General features: G+C 42.4%; 1 protein-coding gene across 1 annotated transcript in view; it reads right to left on the bottom strand.

Annotated features, from left to right (window-relative positions):
- Positions 1-16512, bottom strand: part of LOC138284758 (uromodulin-like) — a 196002-nt gene that overhangs the window by 168412 nt on the left and 11078 nt on the right. Inside the window, exons 2-3 of the mRNA XM_069223895.1 lie at positions 10286-10303; positions 5281-5460 (exon numbers count right to left, since the gene is read on the bottom strand). Of these exons, the coding sequence (XP_069079996.1) occupies positions 5281-5460; positions 10286-10303 (198 nt within the window). The remainder of the gene's footprint in view (positions 1-5280; positions 5461-10285; positions 10304-16512) is intronic.

Here is a 16512-nt window from a genome sequence, read left to right as displayed (position 1 = left end):
GCACTCGAAGATAGTTGTGCGTGTTTTTAGGATCAGTGCGAGAGAACTGACTCTGCCAAAGCAAATTGAGTCTGTGAGGATTCTGGCTCTGTCTCCACAGTCTTCTTCGAGCCGAGGCCACAACGTGGGCGGTGAGTTTGCATGCTTTGCTGTTCCTCTGCACCCAGAGCTACAGGATTACGATACCCCTCAGTATTCACCAAACGTTCAGGGTTTACATCAATCCGCATTTTTTATGTTTTTGTAATTATGGAGATAGTTTTCCACCACTGTGATTTTAGTCTTCTGTAAATAATATTCAAAATGCCAACGCGAGAAGTGTTTTAGGTTGTGTCTGAAGTATGGTATTTAATGGCAATTGAAATAGTGCTTGCTGCCCGTGAAACACGCTGCTGATGGGTAGCAGGCTCTGGCATGTAGACAGTGCATTGTGTTGACGTGCCTTAGTTGCACCGGTGCACATCCCATGAATTGTGCACCACCCTACACGGCCCTCTTGCTTCCCTCGGGGATGCTTCCCACCCACAAATCAGCTCCCGGCCACAGCAGATAATCTTTTTCTTGCGCATCACTCTAATGTCCTTTCTGCAGAGGAAGGTCTCCTTTCAGGGATCAGAATAGCGAGGTCAAGGTGCCAGGCTGAACCACAGCATGCCAAGTGGACAGAACAAAATGTTCCCATGTAGAGGTGCAAGGTGTGGGAAACATTTCTACCAGCTGCGGAGGATAACCCTCCTGTGCTGCATTTGGCATTATCTCTGCAGCAGGGATAATTCATATTAACTCCAAGCTTGACTGTTCTAAAAAAACACTTGGCCCTATGTATTTTATAATACAGTAACATTCCATATACATTCATATATGGCATACCCATTAGATATATTTGACAAATACGACATGCATGTTTTTGGTAGTTGCATACCATAGTTTGGTTATTACATTTGAGTGATATGTTGTGCCGAAAGCTTTTCCGCTGCCTCACTCAGCTTGTGGCAGACACTCATGTGAGATGCACTGCTAGACACACAATCAGGTGAATGAGTCCAGCGCTGACTTTGTTAATTACAATATAATCTGCTTGTTATCCTTTTATTTACACCTGATAACGCACTGGTGATGCACTACTGGACACACAAACAAGTGGGTGAGTCAAGTGCCAACTTTGTTAATTACAATATAATCTGCTTGTTATTTTTTGTTGACACCCTGGAAAGCACTGGTTCTTCTCTAAAATACGACGTGGCTATTGCAACTGTATGATTCCATGATATTGTCAGGTTAAGCATGCCTCCACGGGGCCCTTTCTTCTGCTGATCACAACCTTATATAACCCAGGAGTTCCTTTTCGTTTTGTAAAGAACGATTCTGTTTTAATAAATGTCAAAAATAAAAACCATTTTAGAAAAGCAGTATGAAGGCAGAAAAGGGAGAAATTGTCCCATAAAAAATCACACTTGGACCTTAAAGTTCACATTTAATGATTCTAAATATTATGTCTTTATTACAATAAATGAGCATCTGTGTGGCAATTTCCATCTCCAGGCAGTTTTAGACGGCATGTCTTTTGCTGGCCTGAAATATGAAATGGTACCGCTCATATCCCCTTCCTGTAACAATAATCTTATAAAGGGGCCGTACGTTAGTGACTTTACAATTCAGGGGTTTTGCCGCAGTATGAAAATTCATTCAGAGCTTTTTATTAGATAATAAGGGGGTAATTTCTAATATTTATCTCTTTCCATGGACTTAAGTTCTTGATTTTATATGGGAAAAATGTCACCCTTAAGTGGCACACATTTGGCAGTTTGATGTCACTCTTAAGTACACTGAAACAATAGAAATGTCACACATATGCAGTGTAAGAACTTGGCAGCTATGTTAGCTTGTGTGGGGTTTCCTTCCTCTTCTTGTATTTGTCCCTCCCCTTGAGCATGGCCTCATAATTTGTGTCCTTCCACTGCTTCCTTTTTAGGCACCATTTTTTATTAGTTAAGCACTCCAGGAGAGTGCATGTGTTTTCCAGCTGCCTCCCTTGCGTACATCTCATCCTCCCCACCACTCTGTGTTGCTGTCTCTTGCCCATGTGCTTCTCCCCAGTGGCATAGCAAAGGCCCCTGCAGCCCCAGCAGTACAGGGGCCCCTGAGCTCCAGGCGCCCCGTCAGCACAGTACCCTGTGCATGGGCAGCAGGCCCCTGACTAGGTCCAGGGGGAGGGGGTCCCCCTCAAGGTACTTTGCAAGGGGCCCACCTCAAGTTTCATCAGGCCACTGCTTCTTCCCACCAACCTCTATGTCGTGCTTGTCCTCATATGCTTTTCCCACCCAAAGCATGTTGCGTTCTTACTTGTGCTCTCCACTCTTGAGTGCTGCCTCTCCCTCCCATCTGCCTGCCCCTATCGCTGCCCCTCCCCCGGCCTTTTTCTGTTTATTTATTGATTTGGGCGGTGGACCAGGCAGCAAATCTAAGCCATGCGCCTTAAATTGGTAAAAAAGAAATTGGCGCCCACGTCATTTTGTAGTCCCGCATTTGTAAATGCGTGTCGCACCTATAAAATGTTGCAGCCATATCACCTTGTCTTTTTTCATAGTTTTGCCTGCTGCACAGCAGAGCTAAAAGGGAATTTGCTTAACCAACAGCAGGTACAAAAGGAGAGGCCTATTGGCTTTGTCAATGCTTGTTTATATTGTTTTATTTAAAAAACATTAGTACAGTTTTTCTTAAATTGAACGTTAGTTGAGCAGGTGCGAATACTTGAAAGACGGCCCTAGGAGAAGCACCGCAGTTTTGGTGCTAATGCGCGGAGCTACTCTGTTACATTGTACAATGACGTGTACGTTTCCTGCCAAGATTGCTGAAGCTTCTGTATAAGCTTCCCTGGTGCTAACTAAGCTCAGGCCTGGAGGCTAGTATTACACGTGCCATATATGAATCATCCGACCTCTTCACTATGCTTCAGGAACTTCATCTGTGCAGACTTTACAGCATAGAAGTAGCAGTCCCACAGGCTAGAGTGACGCTTCAGCAATCTGTGTGCTCTGCAGATCAGAGATTTCAATAGGATCGAGCTTAATCAGACTTTCATCATTCAGTATTGCGCTTTAGGATACTGTAAAAACGAGATCTGTTCACAACTCGATCGTACAGCAAGACTGGCATCCAGTGTTTTTATTAAAAAAACGAAAAATTGTTTAATGTTTTCCTGTTAAAACTGTGCAGCTGTGCTGCTGTTGTAGCCTTGCAATCTCTGGCATCCTGTAAATCATAAAAAGTGTTTTTTTTAGGTTAAGTCATCTGTCCTGTAACTCTAACCTGTGGAAGGATTGGTCATTCTAAATTTTTCACTGTGCACCCTTTACCTCTTCCGGCACTTTACCCTCTACTTGTTGCCCTTTGGTAGAACTTCGCATATGCTCAGTGATTCATTTGTAAAAGAATAAGGCCCATATTTATACTTTTTTAGCGCCGCATTTCCGTCGTTTTTTATCCGTCAGGATGCCTCACCTCTTTAAAGAACACTACAGTGCCCTTCTGGATCCAGACCTAGCTACCCCTTCAATGATTAGTTGACTTCATAGTTGCCCCTGGCCATATACTGCAGTGGTTCTTAACGTGTGAAGTGAGGATCCTTTAGGCCCTGCAGCTCCTATTAATGGAGTCAGTGGACCTATGACCCATGCGAGCTTTAAACATTATTTTCTGTCATTAATCTGAAACAATTTAAGCCAAAAAACTGTATAATAATTTATCAGAATAACAGTTCTGTCAAGTAACAATAATACTTCGTCTACTATAGGGTCACCCCTATATAGCTGATATATTTATTAATATATTCAACAACAATATGTTTAACATAATAATCATAAGCATTTCAAGAATGTTTTTGTCAGATGCTGATTCGTAGTTCGGGATCAAGCATGTGTGAATACGCCGTCACTGTTCACCTTAGAACATGCTCTAACCTGAACTGGCAATCAGCTTCAGACTAAAAAACTATTTTTAATTGCTTATGATTTTCTAGGAAGTCCTGCACTTCTGTTCTATATGGTCTCCTTTCAACTGTTTTACATGGGAGACACTTGCAGGTCCAACCACATCCACTACGTGAATTGAAAAGGGGGCATTCCTGTCATCACTGTTGGCCTGGGACAGAAAATAAGCCCAGGAACCAAATTAAAAGTGGTCACCATTAGTGAATTAGATAACTAAAAAAGTGACTCCCTTATTCGCAAATGAGGGCAGGTTTGAACGTATAAAGACCTGTTGAATACGTGTTTTGTATGGTATGAGAGACTACGTGGATTTGAGCTTGCTGCAACCAATGTTTGTTTTAATAAGAGGAAAATCAACAATCAAAACTGGCCCACCAAACCACAAAACTGACCCACAAACAGCAAAAAAACAGTCCACTCACTGACCTGTCAGACAAGCCCATTGGGCACTGCCTGAATGCCCCATATGCCAGAGCGAACCTGACTGGTATTTCAGTAATTCCACAGGCAGAGGACCACTTTCCAGTAGGCAGCCTCTACTCTGGCATCAGGAGCACCTGATCTTCTAACTTTTATGCAGTCACTGTCTTTGCCACCTTTTGACACAAAGACCATGCATGCTCTTTTAGTTCCTGCTCGAGTAGGTAAGTGTAAATCCCATTACTGCTTCTGCCCCACCACTTTTGATGACAGCATTAATATTAGTTTAGGAAAAATGCCCTCTACCTATTTGGACTCGTATTTAAACCTGGAGGGCCTGAGTCACAATTTTCTGTGCGGAGATTCCGCACTCGTAAAAATACTACTCGTAAATCACTTTGTGAATAGAAATCAATCATAAACTTACACAAAGTATGTTTACCTTTGTAAATCAGGCTCCACTTTCAGAGGAAAATAGATGTGCTATGTTCATATAGAATATACGTGTTTGTGTATTTTTGTTACAGTACAAATTGTAGAAATGGCATAGGGGTCCCTCGCTTCAGGTTACAGTTCATGGGGCTCACAGAAGTGAAAACGTTTAGAATCCATAATGGACAGCACTCTGATGCTGGTGCTGTGTTCACCCTACAGGAGTACACTGGCCCTGGATGTAACGTTGCTGTTAGTCCAAAGTAAGGCAAAATTAAAACAACTGAAAAACAATAATATACAAAGACCCAACTACTGAAACTTTCAGCTCTTGTATTTGTTGAATTGTTTAACAAAGACCAGAAAGTCCACAGCTTTAATCCTCCCTTCTACCCATTTTTAATACTATATTGACCTCAGACAGGCAGTGGAGACTCACCCGAGCAGCAGGATATGTTTGAATACCAGAAGAGTCCCACGGGGCAGCACGGGGTTGTGTTTGGATCACACGTAGATGGAAGGCAGGGGATGGCACCGATATTACAGTAACACCCGACTGCAGGAATACACTGCCCATTACAAGTGGCGTCTGGACACAAGGGCAGTGAGCTGCTTCCGCCTACAAGAAGAGGGAAGAAGAAAATAGTTGTTAACACGTGAGAAGGAAAGTGAATTCCAAAGGAAGTTACATTAGTGAAGCCGGACCAATGGCAGTCTTGAAACACATCTTCATAATCACTGAATATCTTTCACTAGCTTTTTTTCTGGGCACCTATGAGCTGTGCAGTCACACACACACATATACACACATACACACCCATATACACTCAAACAACGCATCCCCCCGTTCCCCTTCCGCTTTTCAAAATTTATCTACAGCAGCTGGTGACTTGACCAAACAGACGAAACTCCTCAATATTTATGCAGAAGGATCAGAAAGATCACACAAAGATCCTAAAATGATCCAGCGCACACCAACTGCCTTTAAAAAAAAAAAAAAAAACGGGAGAAGCATTTTCAGCTCGCATACCAAGGCCCACCGGTCCACCTAGGTACACCCAAGACTCTTTTGACCTCCCCTTGCCCTGGTTTTCTTTAAGCTTTCCAACCTGAACAGAGGCTTAAAGTACATCTGCTACTGTTACTGCAAATAAAATATGTTATAATTAAAAACATCACTAATAATGCTGTTAATATTATTGCTATTACAGATGTTATTAATAAAATATTTAAAATATCCCTTAACAGCTATTACTGGCCCCATCGGAATTATGAGATCTACAGTAACTCTGCAGATCTCTTAACTTTCACCCAGGAGATTTTGTCCATCTAAAGATGTCAAAGTCCCCGTGTCAAATTCTGGCCTAACATGAGGAGTTACCGGGGGAATTGGGCCATCATTCCCCTTTTAATTCTTCCTGTCTTAGTGGACCCCCAGGGCTGAACCCACTCCTGGAGTTAACAGTATCACTGGTTTCGGTAAGTCTGTGGTGGTGAAAATCTGACCCATTTTTGGGCCACTCATAACGAGGACTCTAGTGGTGAAACAAGCTCACCTCATCAGCCACATTCTGAGTGGCTTAGTCTTTGCAGCTGGTGAAATTGCATTGTGGAGGTAAATTGTTTCTGCACATATAGTTAATAACATGATTTTTACAGTACCTATCAACTGCCTATTACCCCCATCACTATCATATACATTTGAAATGAGGAGTACCGTTACACTTGGGTGGATTTCACCGAGTGATATCATGAGAGCAAGTACAGTTTGGGCTCACACGGGAATCAAAAATCGGGTTGAAAGCTCACCCGCATCTGTTGTTTGAATCTCAGAATAAGGGTCTCAGAATAATAATGACAGAAGTTCACATTGAGGGCACTGGTGGCGTAAGCTCGCCCTTAGATCAATGCTGGAAGAAGCTGAAACTGAGGGCACTGCTGGAGAAAGCCCATGATGGGGGAACTGTTGAAGGGAGTTCGCCTTAAGGACAATGCAAGTAAAGTGGCTGCAGGCACTACTGATGGGAGAAGTGCAGAGAGTGGCCTCTACCGACTCCTGGTGAAAGAGAGGCTCACAATGACAACATAAATGGAGGAAGGTTACACTATGAGCACTACTGCAGGAAACTTCCTTAAGGGCAACCCAGGAGGAAATTTTACACTGAGAGGCTAACATCAGAAACTCATACTAGGATTGTAGCTGAGTGAAGCTATCTACGGCACTCCTGGCAGAAGATTACAGTAGCAGTATACAGGGAGGAATTTCAAACCATGAGTACTGCTCATATGCCAATCCTGGAGGAGTCACAGAATGAGGATACTGCTAGAAAATATTTACATCGAGGGGCTAAAATAGGAAGCTCACAACTGAGAGAACCTCTGGATATAGTTCACTGCAGCACTCCTAGTAGAAGATCACGTGAAGGGATTGGTGGTAAAAACATCAACGAAAGGCATTTTTGTACAGTCTCAAAAAAAGAGCATTGCTGGAGAACCATCATCCTAGACACTGCCAGACAAAGCGTACTATTGCACTGCTAGAGGAAGCTCCCATTGATACTGATGGAGGAAGCTGGAACTTAGAGCACCACATGAGAAAGCTCACACGGAGACCCTCAATGACGGAGTAAACTAAAACCAAGGGCAAAAGAAGCTCACAAGAAGCAGTTTTTCTCCTGCATGGATTACAAACAAGAAACTACTCCCTGGTAACGCAGTAACATTGATTGTAATGATAACTGTACCAGCAGCTGCTTTACTTAAAATGATAAACACAAGAAAGCCTTTAGCTTTCTCAAACTACAAACATTAGGCGCGTCTCTTGCATGGATTGTGGTTATCTCTCCAACATATTTTAGGTTTGAGTTTAGATTATAGGTTTCCATGTCTCATTACTATCAAAGCTGGTCTTTCTTTTACTTTTCTGTGATGGTCTGGACTTATGGTGAGTTGATGGGTTATCTCTTCCGTGCTCAAGGCATCAGTTATAAAAATATATTTTCTGGCTCATTATGGACGTTAAGCTAAAACCAAACTATTTTGGCGGGCTGGTGGGGCTTTTCCTGTTTGGAGGGAAGTAAGAATATGTTTCAGGTCTAATTGGGCAGCACATCATTGGACTGTCAAACATAGCTCAGTCAATTGAGAAAAGCTGGTGTTCCTTTTCAGATGGACCTGGCCTTGTAGTTCAGGCCGATCTGTTCCTATTGGAGCAGGATCAAGACTGCTTTGTGTATGGCTGATTCCTGTCTGAGGTGGCACCATGGGCAGAAGAACAATGGACTGGAATGCTGCCAAGTGTAATTACCAGTGGATGTTATAATTTCAAGTATTCCACCCATCACCCCTTTGCATACTTCAGTGTGATGCCCCAAGTGCAACAAGCATGCACCATGCTCACTGTGCCAGAGGACTCAACCTACACTCTACTGAAGAGGTCAAATTTAGCCAAAATTGGTCTTATGTTTTCTTTTAGAGGGGAACTGACCTGGCAGTTTGGGCTGGACTGTTTCTATTTGTGGCCATTTGGCAGGACTGGGAGATCAAACTGGCACACCCTATTAGTAAAAAAACATGTGTCATCCCTGCCATTGAGCAAGTGGGGGAGAGGCAATGGCAGCCCTCCTTGGACCTTAGGGCCTATCAGGAAGGGAAAAGAAAAGAACATCCTGCCCTTTGATAAAATGTGAAGCACAAAGTACCCAGCCACCTTTGGACATGGTAGGGGAGAGAACATGCACACCCCATCTTTGAGCAAAGTTGGGCACAAAATACCCCACTCTCATAGGGCTGGCAGAGTGGCTATCGAATAGCTCTTCTCTTATTTTTGGGCAAGGGTTGGAGAGTAGGCATAAGCCCCCTCCCCCATTACCACCACCCAGGCCTTAAGGCATGGCAGGGTTTAAAAAAATAACTTGTACACCTTTAAAGAATACGAGAGGCATGACAACCTTCCTGATCCTTGCAAGGTTGGTAGGATGAACCAACAATAAGAAAGCAGTGCTGCTTTGAGGGAAACCCATGCAGTTGGCCAATGGAGGGATCAAAGCTAACCCTCCTTAAACCTACAGTAAGGCCAGAATGGGAAGGGGAAAGAATTCCTTTGCCTTGCCTAAGGACCAGGGAGTAGTTAGAAATACAACAACTCCCCAATATACCTTGCCTAGTCATCTGAGACATCCAGCCTTGCCTAAGGCCTAAAAGAGATTGGTATTACACCCCGTTCCCCCATTTTTCCCAGTAGCCGAACTGTTTTTCTCCCATCATCCTTGCCTTCACTAAGAGTAGGGGGTTGTTTATTATTTTTAAGCTCTGCTGATGCCACCACTCTTCCTGGGGAACCTCAAAGCAGATGGGGATTTTGATTTCTGTTTGAATAAAAAAGATACAACTTAGGCACCCGGTTAGCTCACAGGTACCCTAATGTTCTTTTTGCATTTTTGCCAACTCTGCAGCGGAACATTTGTCTTCAGTCCTGGACCTCCTTCACCACACACATTCTTGGGCACAGTAGGGGTGGCACTGAATACCTGATGCCAAAACTTGGGCAATGTGCTTTTGGTTGAGGACTGGAAAAACAGACTCTCTCCACCTCTCCCAAAGGCATCCCCAGCCACCTAACAACTGCAATCCTACCATTTTGCAATTAGGGCACCAGCCCAGCAGTCCTAGTCTTATTTCACTCAATAAAAAAAAGGGAATGAGGATTCGTATACAGCGCTGAACCAGCATTCCATGGTGGACCCATGTTTTTTTTTTAAACATCAGCCAAGAGCTTATGAGAAGAAGCAATCTCTCTTTTTCACTTATACCAATCCCTAAAACAATTTGTGAAAGTCGTGGTTGTAAAATGTTGAGCCCTGGTTACCACTAACTACAGAGGGACGGGATAGGTATAGCTACAACATTTTTACTATCTCATACCCAGCTGCAAGTCTTACTCTGGTTAGAGCTTGCCTCTGACTATAAATCGACATCTCCTGGTCTGATTCATATTTTGGAAGTCAAGTTAATCCATCACAATGGTGACGGATATCCCGTCAGCCTAAATATATATTCCATAGTATATAATTTAATTTTTATTTTTGCGGCAGGGGTATCTGTCACCGTGGCAGAAATATAAAAGAGGTCCTTTGTGTGTTGCAGGGATGAGTTCCCACTCCTCCTCTTTCATGTAATCCTATCCAGTCCCCTCTTGGTCAACAGTGTCCTGGGGGACCTGGGGTTTTGTCCAGCTGCCCCTTAGAGGTCGTTGTCTTGCTCCATCTCCCATTACATCCCACTTCGCACATCAACCACCTTGACCCATAGAAACCCCACAGGCTAACCTTTCGCACTGGCCGCACAAGGGTTAATGACCAATACAAAGTATACATTATCAGTACAAACCTACTCTCTCTGCCCAGTCTCAACACATCATGCATATGATAAAAAGAGGTACTTACTCGCGCATGTCACCGCTCCTGTAGGGAAAGAAAGAGAGAGAAAGAGAAATATGATTTACAGGTCAATAACATTAATAAAAACAGTTTCAGATACTGAAGCACTTGCAATAGTTGTATTACTCAACAATATCAGCCACTGAGTTCTTCTCCTACGTCTTGGTTCAGCTGTTAGGAGATAGGGTTGAATTAAAGGTTGTGAAGGGCCGTTCTGGCAGAGACCAGAAAGCAAATCACAATGGCACATGGACTCAAGACCCGCCCGTTTCTGCTGTGATGCTGCAGTATGCAATATGTTGTCGTTTTTTTCTCACATTGGCATGCACAACCCCTGCCACCACCCTCAGCCCGCAGAATGTTTTTTCTTCACTACTGCAGCAGACAGGTCGCATTTTACACAGGTGTGTGGCTAGCAGGTGCCTTCACGCTGATTGCATGGGTGTGGATAGAGGTTACGCCCGAAATGAGCCCTCCTAACCCTCCAAACAGGCAGGTCAAGAAATTAAGCGACTTTTCTTTTTCTGGGGGAAGTTAAATAAAGTCACACTAAGACTGGAGACCCAAGCCCATCAAGCCAGAAGTGCTACAGATAGCAAAGAAGCGGAGCCCCTTCTAAGGACCCTCTCCACACATCCCAAAAAAAGAGTGAATGCCTCTGAATTCTGTCTTTTATTGGAGAATGCGCCCACTACAGGTTTAACAGTGTGTTGGTGGTTGGAAACTTAGAACCACTTCACGGAGAAGCAGAGGTTAACATAAGGCCTTAGGAAGCCGAGTGGAGAGATGGTGATTATTATGTCATGGAACTATACATTTTCAGGGGCAGAGCAGAGAACCGTCTGTAGTTCTGCTGTGCAACCAGAGACAAGCGTTTTGGTAAGGTCTGCACCACTGACTGTATACTTCTGCAGTGGGTGAAGAAAGCTCCCATTTCTGAAGGTTGATTTGGCAGGCCGTCCATGTTTGCAAATGTTATTGAGATATGAGCCTTACCAATGGCGTCTCTGACAGCGAATAGCTTAAAGACCTGTGGAACACAGAGCCATGTTGCAACTACCTTTTACAATGCAGATGCTCTGCGCCTTGAAAGAGCGCCATTATCGTTCAGAGTACAAACTTACATCTCGATTTGGTAATAATCAAAGAGCTATAAAGCATTCAAATCTCCAAAGAGCTGGACAATGTGTAGTTAGTGCCTGGATCACCAGCCTTTCAAAGGCCAGGAAGAAGAACAGGCCCAGAGTCATGAAGAGCACACAGTGGAAGGCTGAGGAACTGTTCCTGGAATGAGGATTGAAAATTAGTGCAGCAAAGTATTAGAAAATGGGAGATTATTCAGCGATAGATGACACCCACATGGAGCAGGTGCCTCTGTTCTGCTGAAGATCATGGGATGCATCTCCGGCTCTAGTGTGGGCCAAAGAAAACATTCTAGTTTCATTGATCTCCCCTTAGAGATCCAGGGGGACGAAGTATCCAATCTCCATATATGTTGCTTGCAGAAACCTTATTTTTGTAAAATACTTAAATATTAGCAGAATGAGCATTTCAATAAAACATTTTGTGCAAAGGAACAATTTTAAGGGTGCATAGATCAGAAGCAGTCTTGTGGGTACATAGACAGATTGTCTAGTGCCTGGTGTATGACTGCTGATGATTGACACAACTCAAAACATTACACACATAAACACTGAGGGGCATATTTACAAGCCCATTGCCTGCCTTAGCGCCACTGTAGCATCATTTTTTTACGCTTCAGCGGCACTAAACAGGCCCTCTCCCTACGCCCTATTTACAAAGTTGCACAATGCTAACATTGCGTCACTTTGTAAACCCTTGAACCACATTATACCTGCACCAGGCATAATGTATGCAAGGGGGACTTTCCCCCGCAGGGAGGCCCAAACAAATGGTGCAGTGAAATTTACAATATTTCACTGCGCCATTCTAGGGTCATTTTTTAATGTCTGCCCAGGGCAAGCATTAAAGTGATGCTAGGGCTTTATCCTCTGGGCCTCTCTGAACTTTGCTGGACTAGCACTAAACTGTTTGGTGCTAGTCCAGCAAAGCACCACAGCAGTATCAAAAATGTTGATGCTGTTGTGCTAGCGAGCGCCATGGTGTGCTGTACTGTAAATGCAGTTCTACCATGGTGTCGTTAGGGCGTACACGGAAACTGGCACATCAAAGACGATACACCAGTTCCTTGTAAATATGTCTTTAAATATCTATAATAGGACGCTGCAGTAGTATGCGTGTGGTGGAGTGGTCCTTCAGAGCCATCTTCTATGTGTTTAGTGCTGAGAATGAGCTTAAGTCACTGGGAAGGGAGTTTCAGCATAGAGGACCTAGTAGGTAGAAGAAGCAGAATCTGGATGTGTATACACAGGTCTTGGCAAGGGAAGGTAAGGAGACTTTGGTTAGCTGATCCTAGATTGAGAACAGCGGTGTAACAAACTGTGAATGTTGATAGAGATCAGATTTTACTAATACATTAGCATATGGTGACTTACAAGTTCCATTAAGAAGCTTAACTGAGAAAATAACATGAAATATACAAATGTAAACATTTGAAATATGGTGGACATTGTGAACTCAATTTGTTTTCGACATCGCGTTTTGCCATGAAAGATGTTGTGCATTTATATTTTAGTGAATTACTGACATGAATTAATATTAAAAGTATTATTTTCACAGAAAAAGTAGAGATGAAAAGAATATCATGAGGATTAAATTAACGTGAATTAGTCGTACTTATATCAAAATTAATTTATCAAACTGAGTTACATGTGTGCAGAAAAATAAATACAAGTTTAAATGGTTTTAATGAAATGCATAGCAATGGCTGCAATTAAATAATTTACTTTGCATATTTGATTTAAATAGTATGGTACACAATAGGTGTTATTTGTATTAATTTCATTTAAATATGTATTTAGACTTTCCTAGCTGATCTAGGCCTGAAAATTCATATTGCAGCAGTAGTGTAAAAGTGCCAATTTGTTCTGTTTCCTTTGACCTGAATTATTTCATAGGTTTTTAACGTGTTAGTGAAAGACTCCTGTATTGAAGACAGAGAACATCTTAACAAATAACAATTGCAACAATATTTGTTCTAGCTTTTGAACAGGGCAGGAGGTATTATTGTATTCACTTGAGGACAGTTAGAATCATCCTCTAGAAGCTTGGGAAAGAGATCCCATGTTTCAAAATCTTATAAATGTTATATTTTGACGGAGCTGTATAAACGCATCCAGATGACATCACACCTTCTCTGAGAAAATCCGGGATAGTTGCAAACCTGATAGGCATCTAAATTCTAATTGGATATTTATTCTTGTGCACAAGATGAGTCCACCCTGAGGACCAATCAGAGCTCTATGGATGTTTCTAGTTAGGGAGAGACTTTTTGAAACTTGTACTGAGTTGAGTCTTGCTTAGGACGCTTGATGTGATGCTACTCTCACGTCTCCTAAATCCCAATGATTCTTAGATGTCTTCCTGAGAATCAACATCATGCTTTCTAATTGCCCCATTTGCTTTTGTTGATCAGTACTAATATGCCCAATAAATTCTGAACTGCTGATTTGCCCTATGTGCAGCTCGTGTTCTGCACTGCCCTGAAGCTGCTGTCTACAGATGCTGTGAACCTGTGAGTGCTCTGACCAACGAATCCTTCCTGTCTGCTGTCTCACGAGGAGAGGTATACAAATTGCAATATTGTTTTCCTTGTTTGTTTTTCAGCTTTGATAATTACACCAGTGTATTTTTATAGTGCGTTACCCTAGTTAGATGATTTTCCAAATAATTTTTGTCTTGTCTTTTGTTTTTGCCTGCATGTGCTAGTCCGTCCCCAAACATGCAAGTTCTAATTCGTATTGAGGACAAGGATAACCCAGCTCCAATTATTGATTGATATTAATTGAGTCTGATGATTTACTGATGTCACCATCATCTGCTTTGAAATCTGATTTTAATGTGCATATTATCGTTCTGTTGATTTGTGTTATTCTCTTGAAGTGTTCAATAGCATTGATGTTTAGTAGGCTTAATTTCTTTAAATGTTTTGGTCACCCTATGATTTTCACGTATGTTTCTAAGTTAGCCTTGCACACCATTTACATTATTATGGCTTTGTGTTTGTAATAAAGCTTTCAAACTTTAATTAGTTTGGAGTTTTGTTTCTGTGACCAAATTGGTCATGGTGTTTAACATTGTTTGTGTCTTTCATGTTATTGGTTTGTTTTGAATGAATCTGATTACAATACTCCTCAATGAGTCCAAAGATCTAGTCGACCTCTAGTGCAGGTGAGAGGAGGTATGGTGTCTCACCAGAAAGTGTGCAGTTTCTGAACCTGAGGCAGGAAGAAGACCTCTGCGTGACCTCCGGCAATGTAGATAGGTCATTCAGCAGGTACCATCTAGGCTTTGAAAACCAAGTTTATGTGTTTATAGGTAGCTCTAGTTTTTCCTAATAGCAAGTTGCCTCGTTCATGTAGGAATGTGTTTGATAAATCTGTAAAGGGTTCTAACAGGAATGTTTAGAACACTGTCTAATGATATCAAAGGAGAGGCTGCAACTAGTAGACTGTTGCAGTAGTCCAGCATGAGGAGGACCAATGAGAAGATAAGTGTCTAAGATATCTGGAAAACATTGCCTGAATGGATTTTACCTATGTTCAGTAGCTGGAATTTTGTGGCTGAGACTATGTTGATTATGAATGTGTGCATGATCATTTTAGAATCAAAGTGTAAACCAAGGTTTTTGTCTGAGGATTCTGTGGTCATGGTGTCTTGAAATAAGTTAACAGGAATGTGGAGAGAAGAAGGAGCTGAAGTGGCAGGAAAATATATTTTTTTTATTTTAAATGAATACAACATGAGAGACAGTATGGCCATTGAGTGATGGATGGCTGTGAATGAGGCCATTACTGACTCATACGCTAAAAATAAATGACATGAGGTTCAAGATGGGATCACTTATGAGAACTGAACAATGAAACCCCCACATGGCCCAAGGGATCTAGTTTACCAGGCATTGTCAGAGAACTCTACCTTCCTCATACGCATGTGAGCTCTGGAGACACTGCAAAGAGTCACATCCATTCCTAGCATACAGTAAGACTGTCCCAGCAGGTGGCAGTGGAGTAGAGGAGCAACGAGATATGACTTTACTTCCAATATTTTGCCTTTTAAAAGGGAAGAAGGAAATGGGTAATATTGAGTGCAACTGTCAATCTGTGCTCAGACCTGCCTGACTAATTTCACATAATGTAGATGCACCCATGATGCTGTGAAGCTGACCTTTCAAATAAACTAACCGGAAAGTCACAATGCTCAGAGGACATGCTGTAGTGGTCCCAAGATTGGCTATTAGTCTAATGGAACAGACGTGACTTTACACCATGGCAAAATCATCCAATGATAGTAAGAATGTATCAAACTGTCATATTGTATTCCTTCTTGATACATGCCTGGCTGAGCCCCATTCCCAATAGTGGGCCAGTTGCTTTTCAGCTGAAAGGTCCAAGTATGGAAGAGCGTTGGTTTGTTAATAAGCTTGTCACTGTTTTGGGAACGAAGTGACTCAAAGTACAGTGCATTGGAGCTTGTAGGTTTACTAGATTTAGGCAGATTCTTGACAAATCCTTCTGTCCGTCTGCTATCTTTTTAAGAAAGTGACTGGAATGAATTAGTTCTAGATGGTGTAAATTTAGGTGAGGGCTACATCCACTCTGGTTACTTTGTGGACTCAAGAAGCGAAGCACTCAGTTTCTTCTCTGTGTGCTTGTGGTAGAGACATGGCACAAGTCGAAAGTGACCTGGGTGGATGGAGTTCCACTACTATTTTTGGAAAGATCAATCAATCAATCATTCACATTTGTAAAGCGCGCTACTCACCCATAAAGGGTCTCAAGGCGCTGGGGGGGGGGTCAGTGCTCGAAGAGCCAGGTCTTGAGCTGCCTTCTGAAGGTGAGGTGATCAGGTATGGCGCGAAGGTGGCTGGGTAGTGATAATTACACCAGTGTATTTTTATAGTGCGTTACCCTAGTTAGATGATTTTCCAAATAATTTTTGTCTTGTCTTTTGTTTTTGCCTGCATGTGCTAGTCCGTCCCCAAACATGCAAGTTCTAATTCGTATTGAGGACAAGGATAACCCAGCTCCAATTATTGATTGATATTAATTGAGTCTGATGATTTACTGATGTCACCATCATCTGCTTTGAAA

The sequence above is a fragment of the Pleurodeles waltl genome, chromosome 3_1 (assembly GCF_031143425.1).
Source record: "Pleurodeles waltl isolate 20211129_DDA chromosome 3_1, aPleWal1.hap1.20221129, whole genome shotgun sequence".
Lineage (NCBI taxonomy): Eukaryota > Metazoa > Chordata > Amphibia > Caudata > Salamandridae > Pleurodeles > Pleurodeles waltl.
The sequence above is the reverse complement of the archived record's forward strand: the minus strand, read 5'-3'. Positions and strand labels throughout refer to the sequence as shown.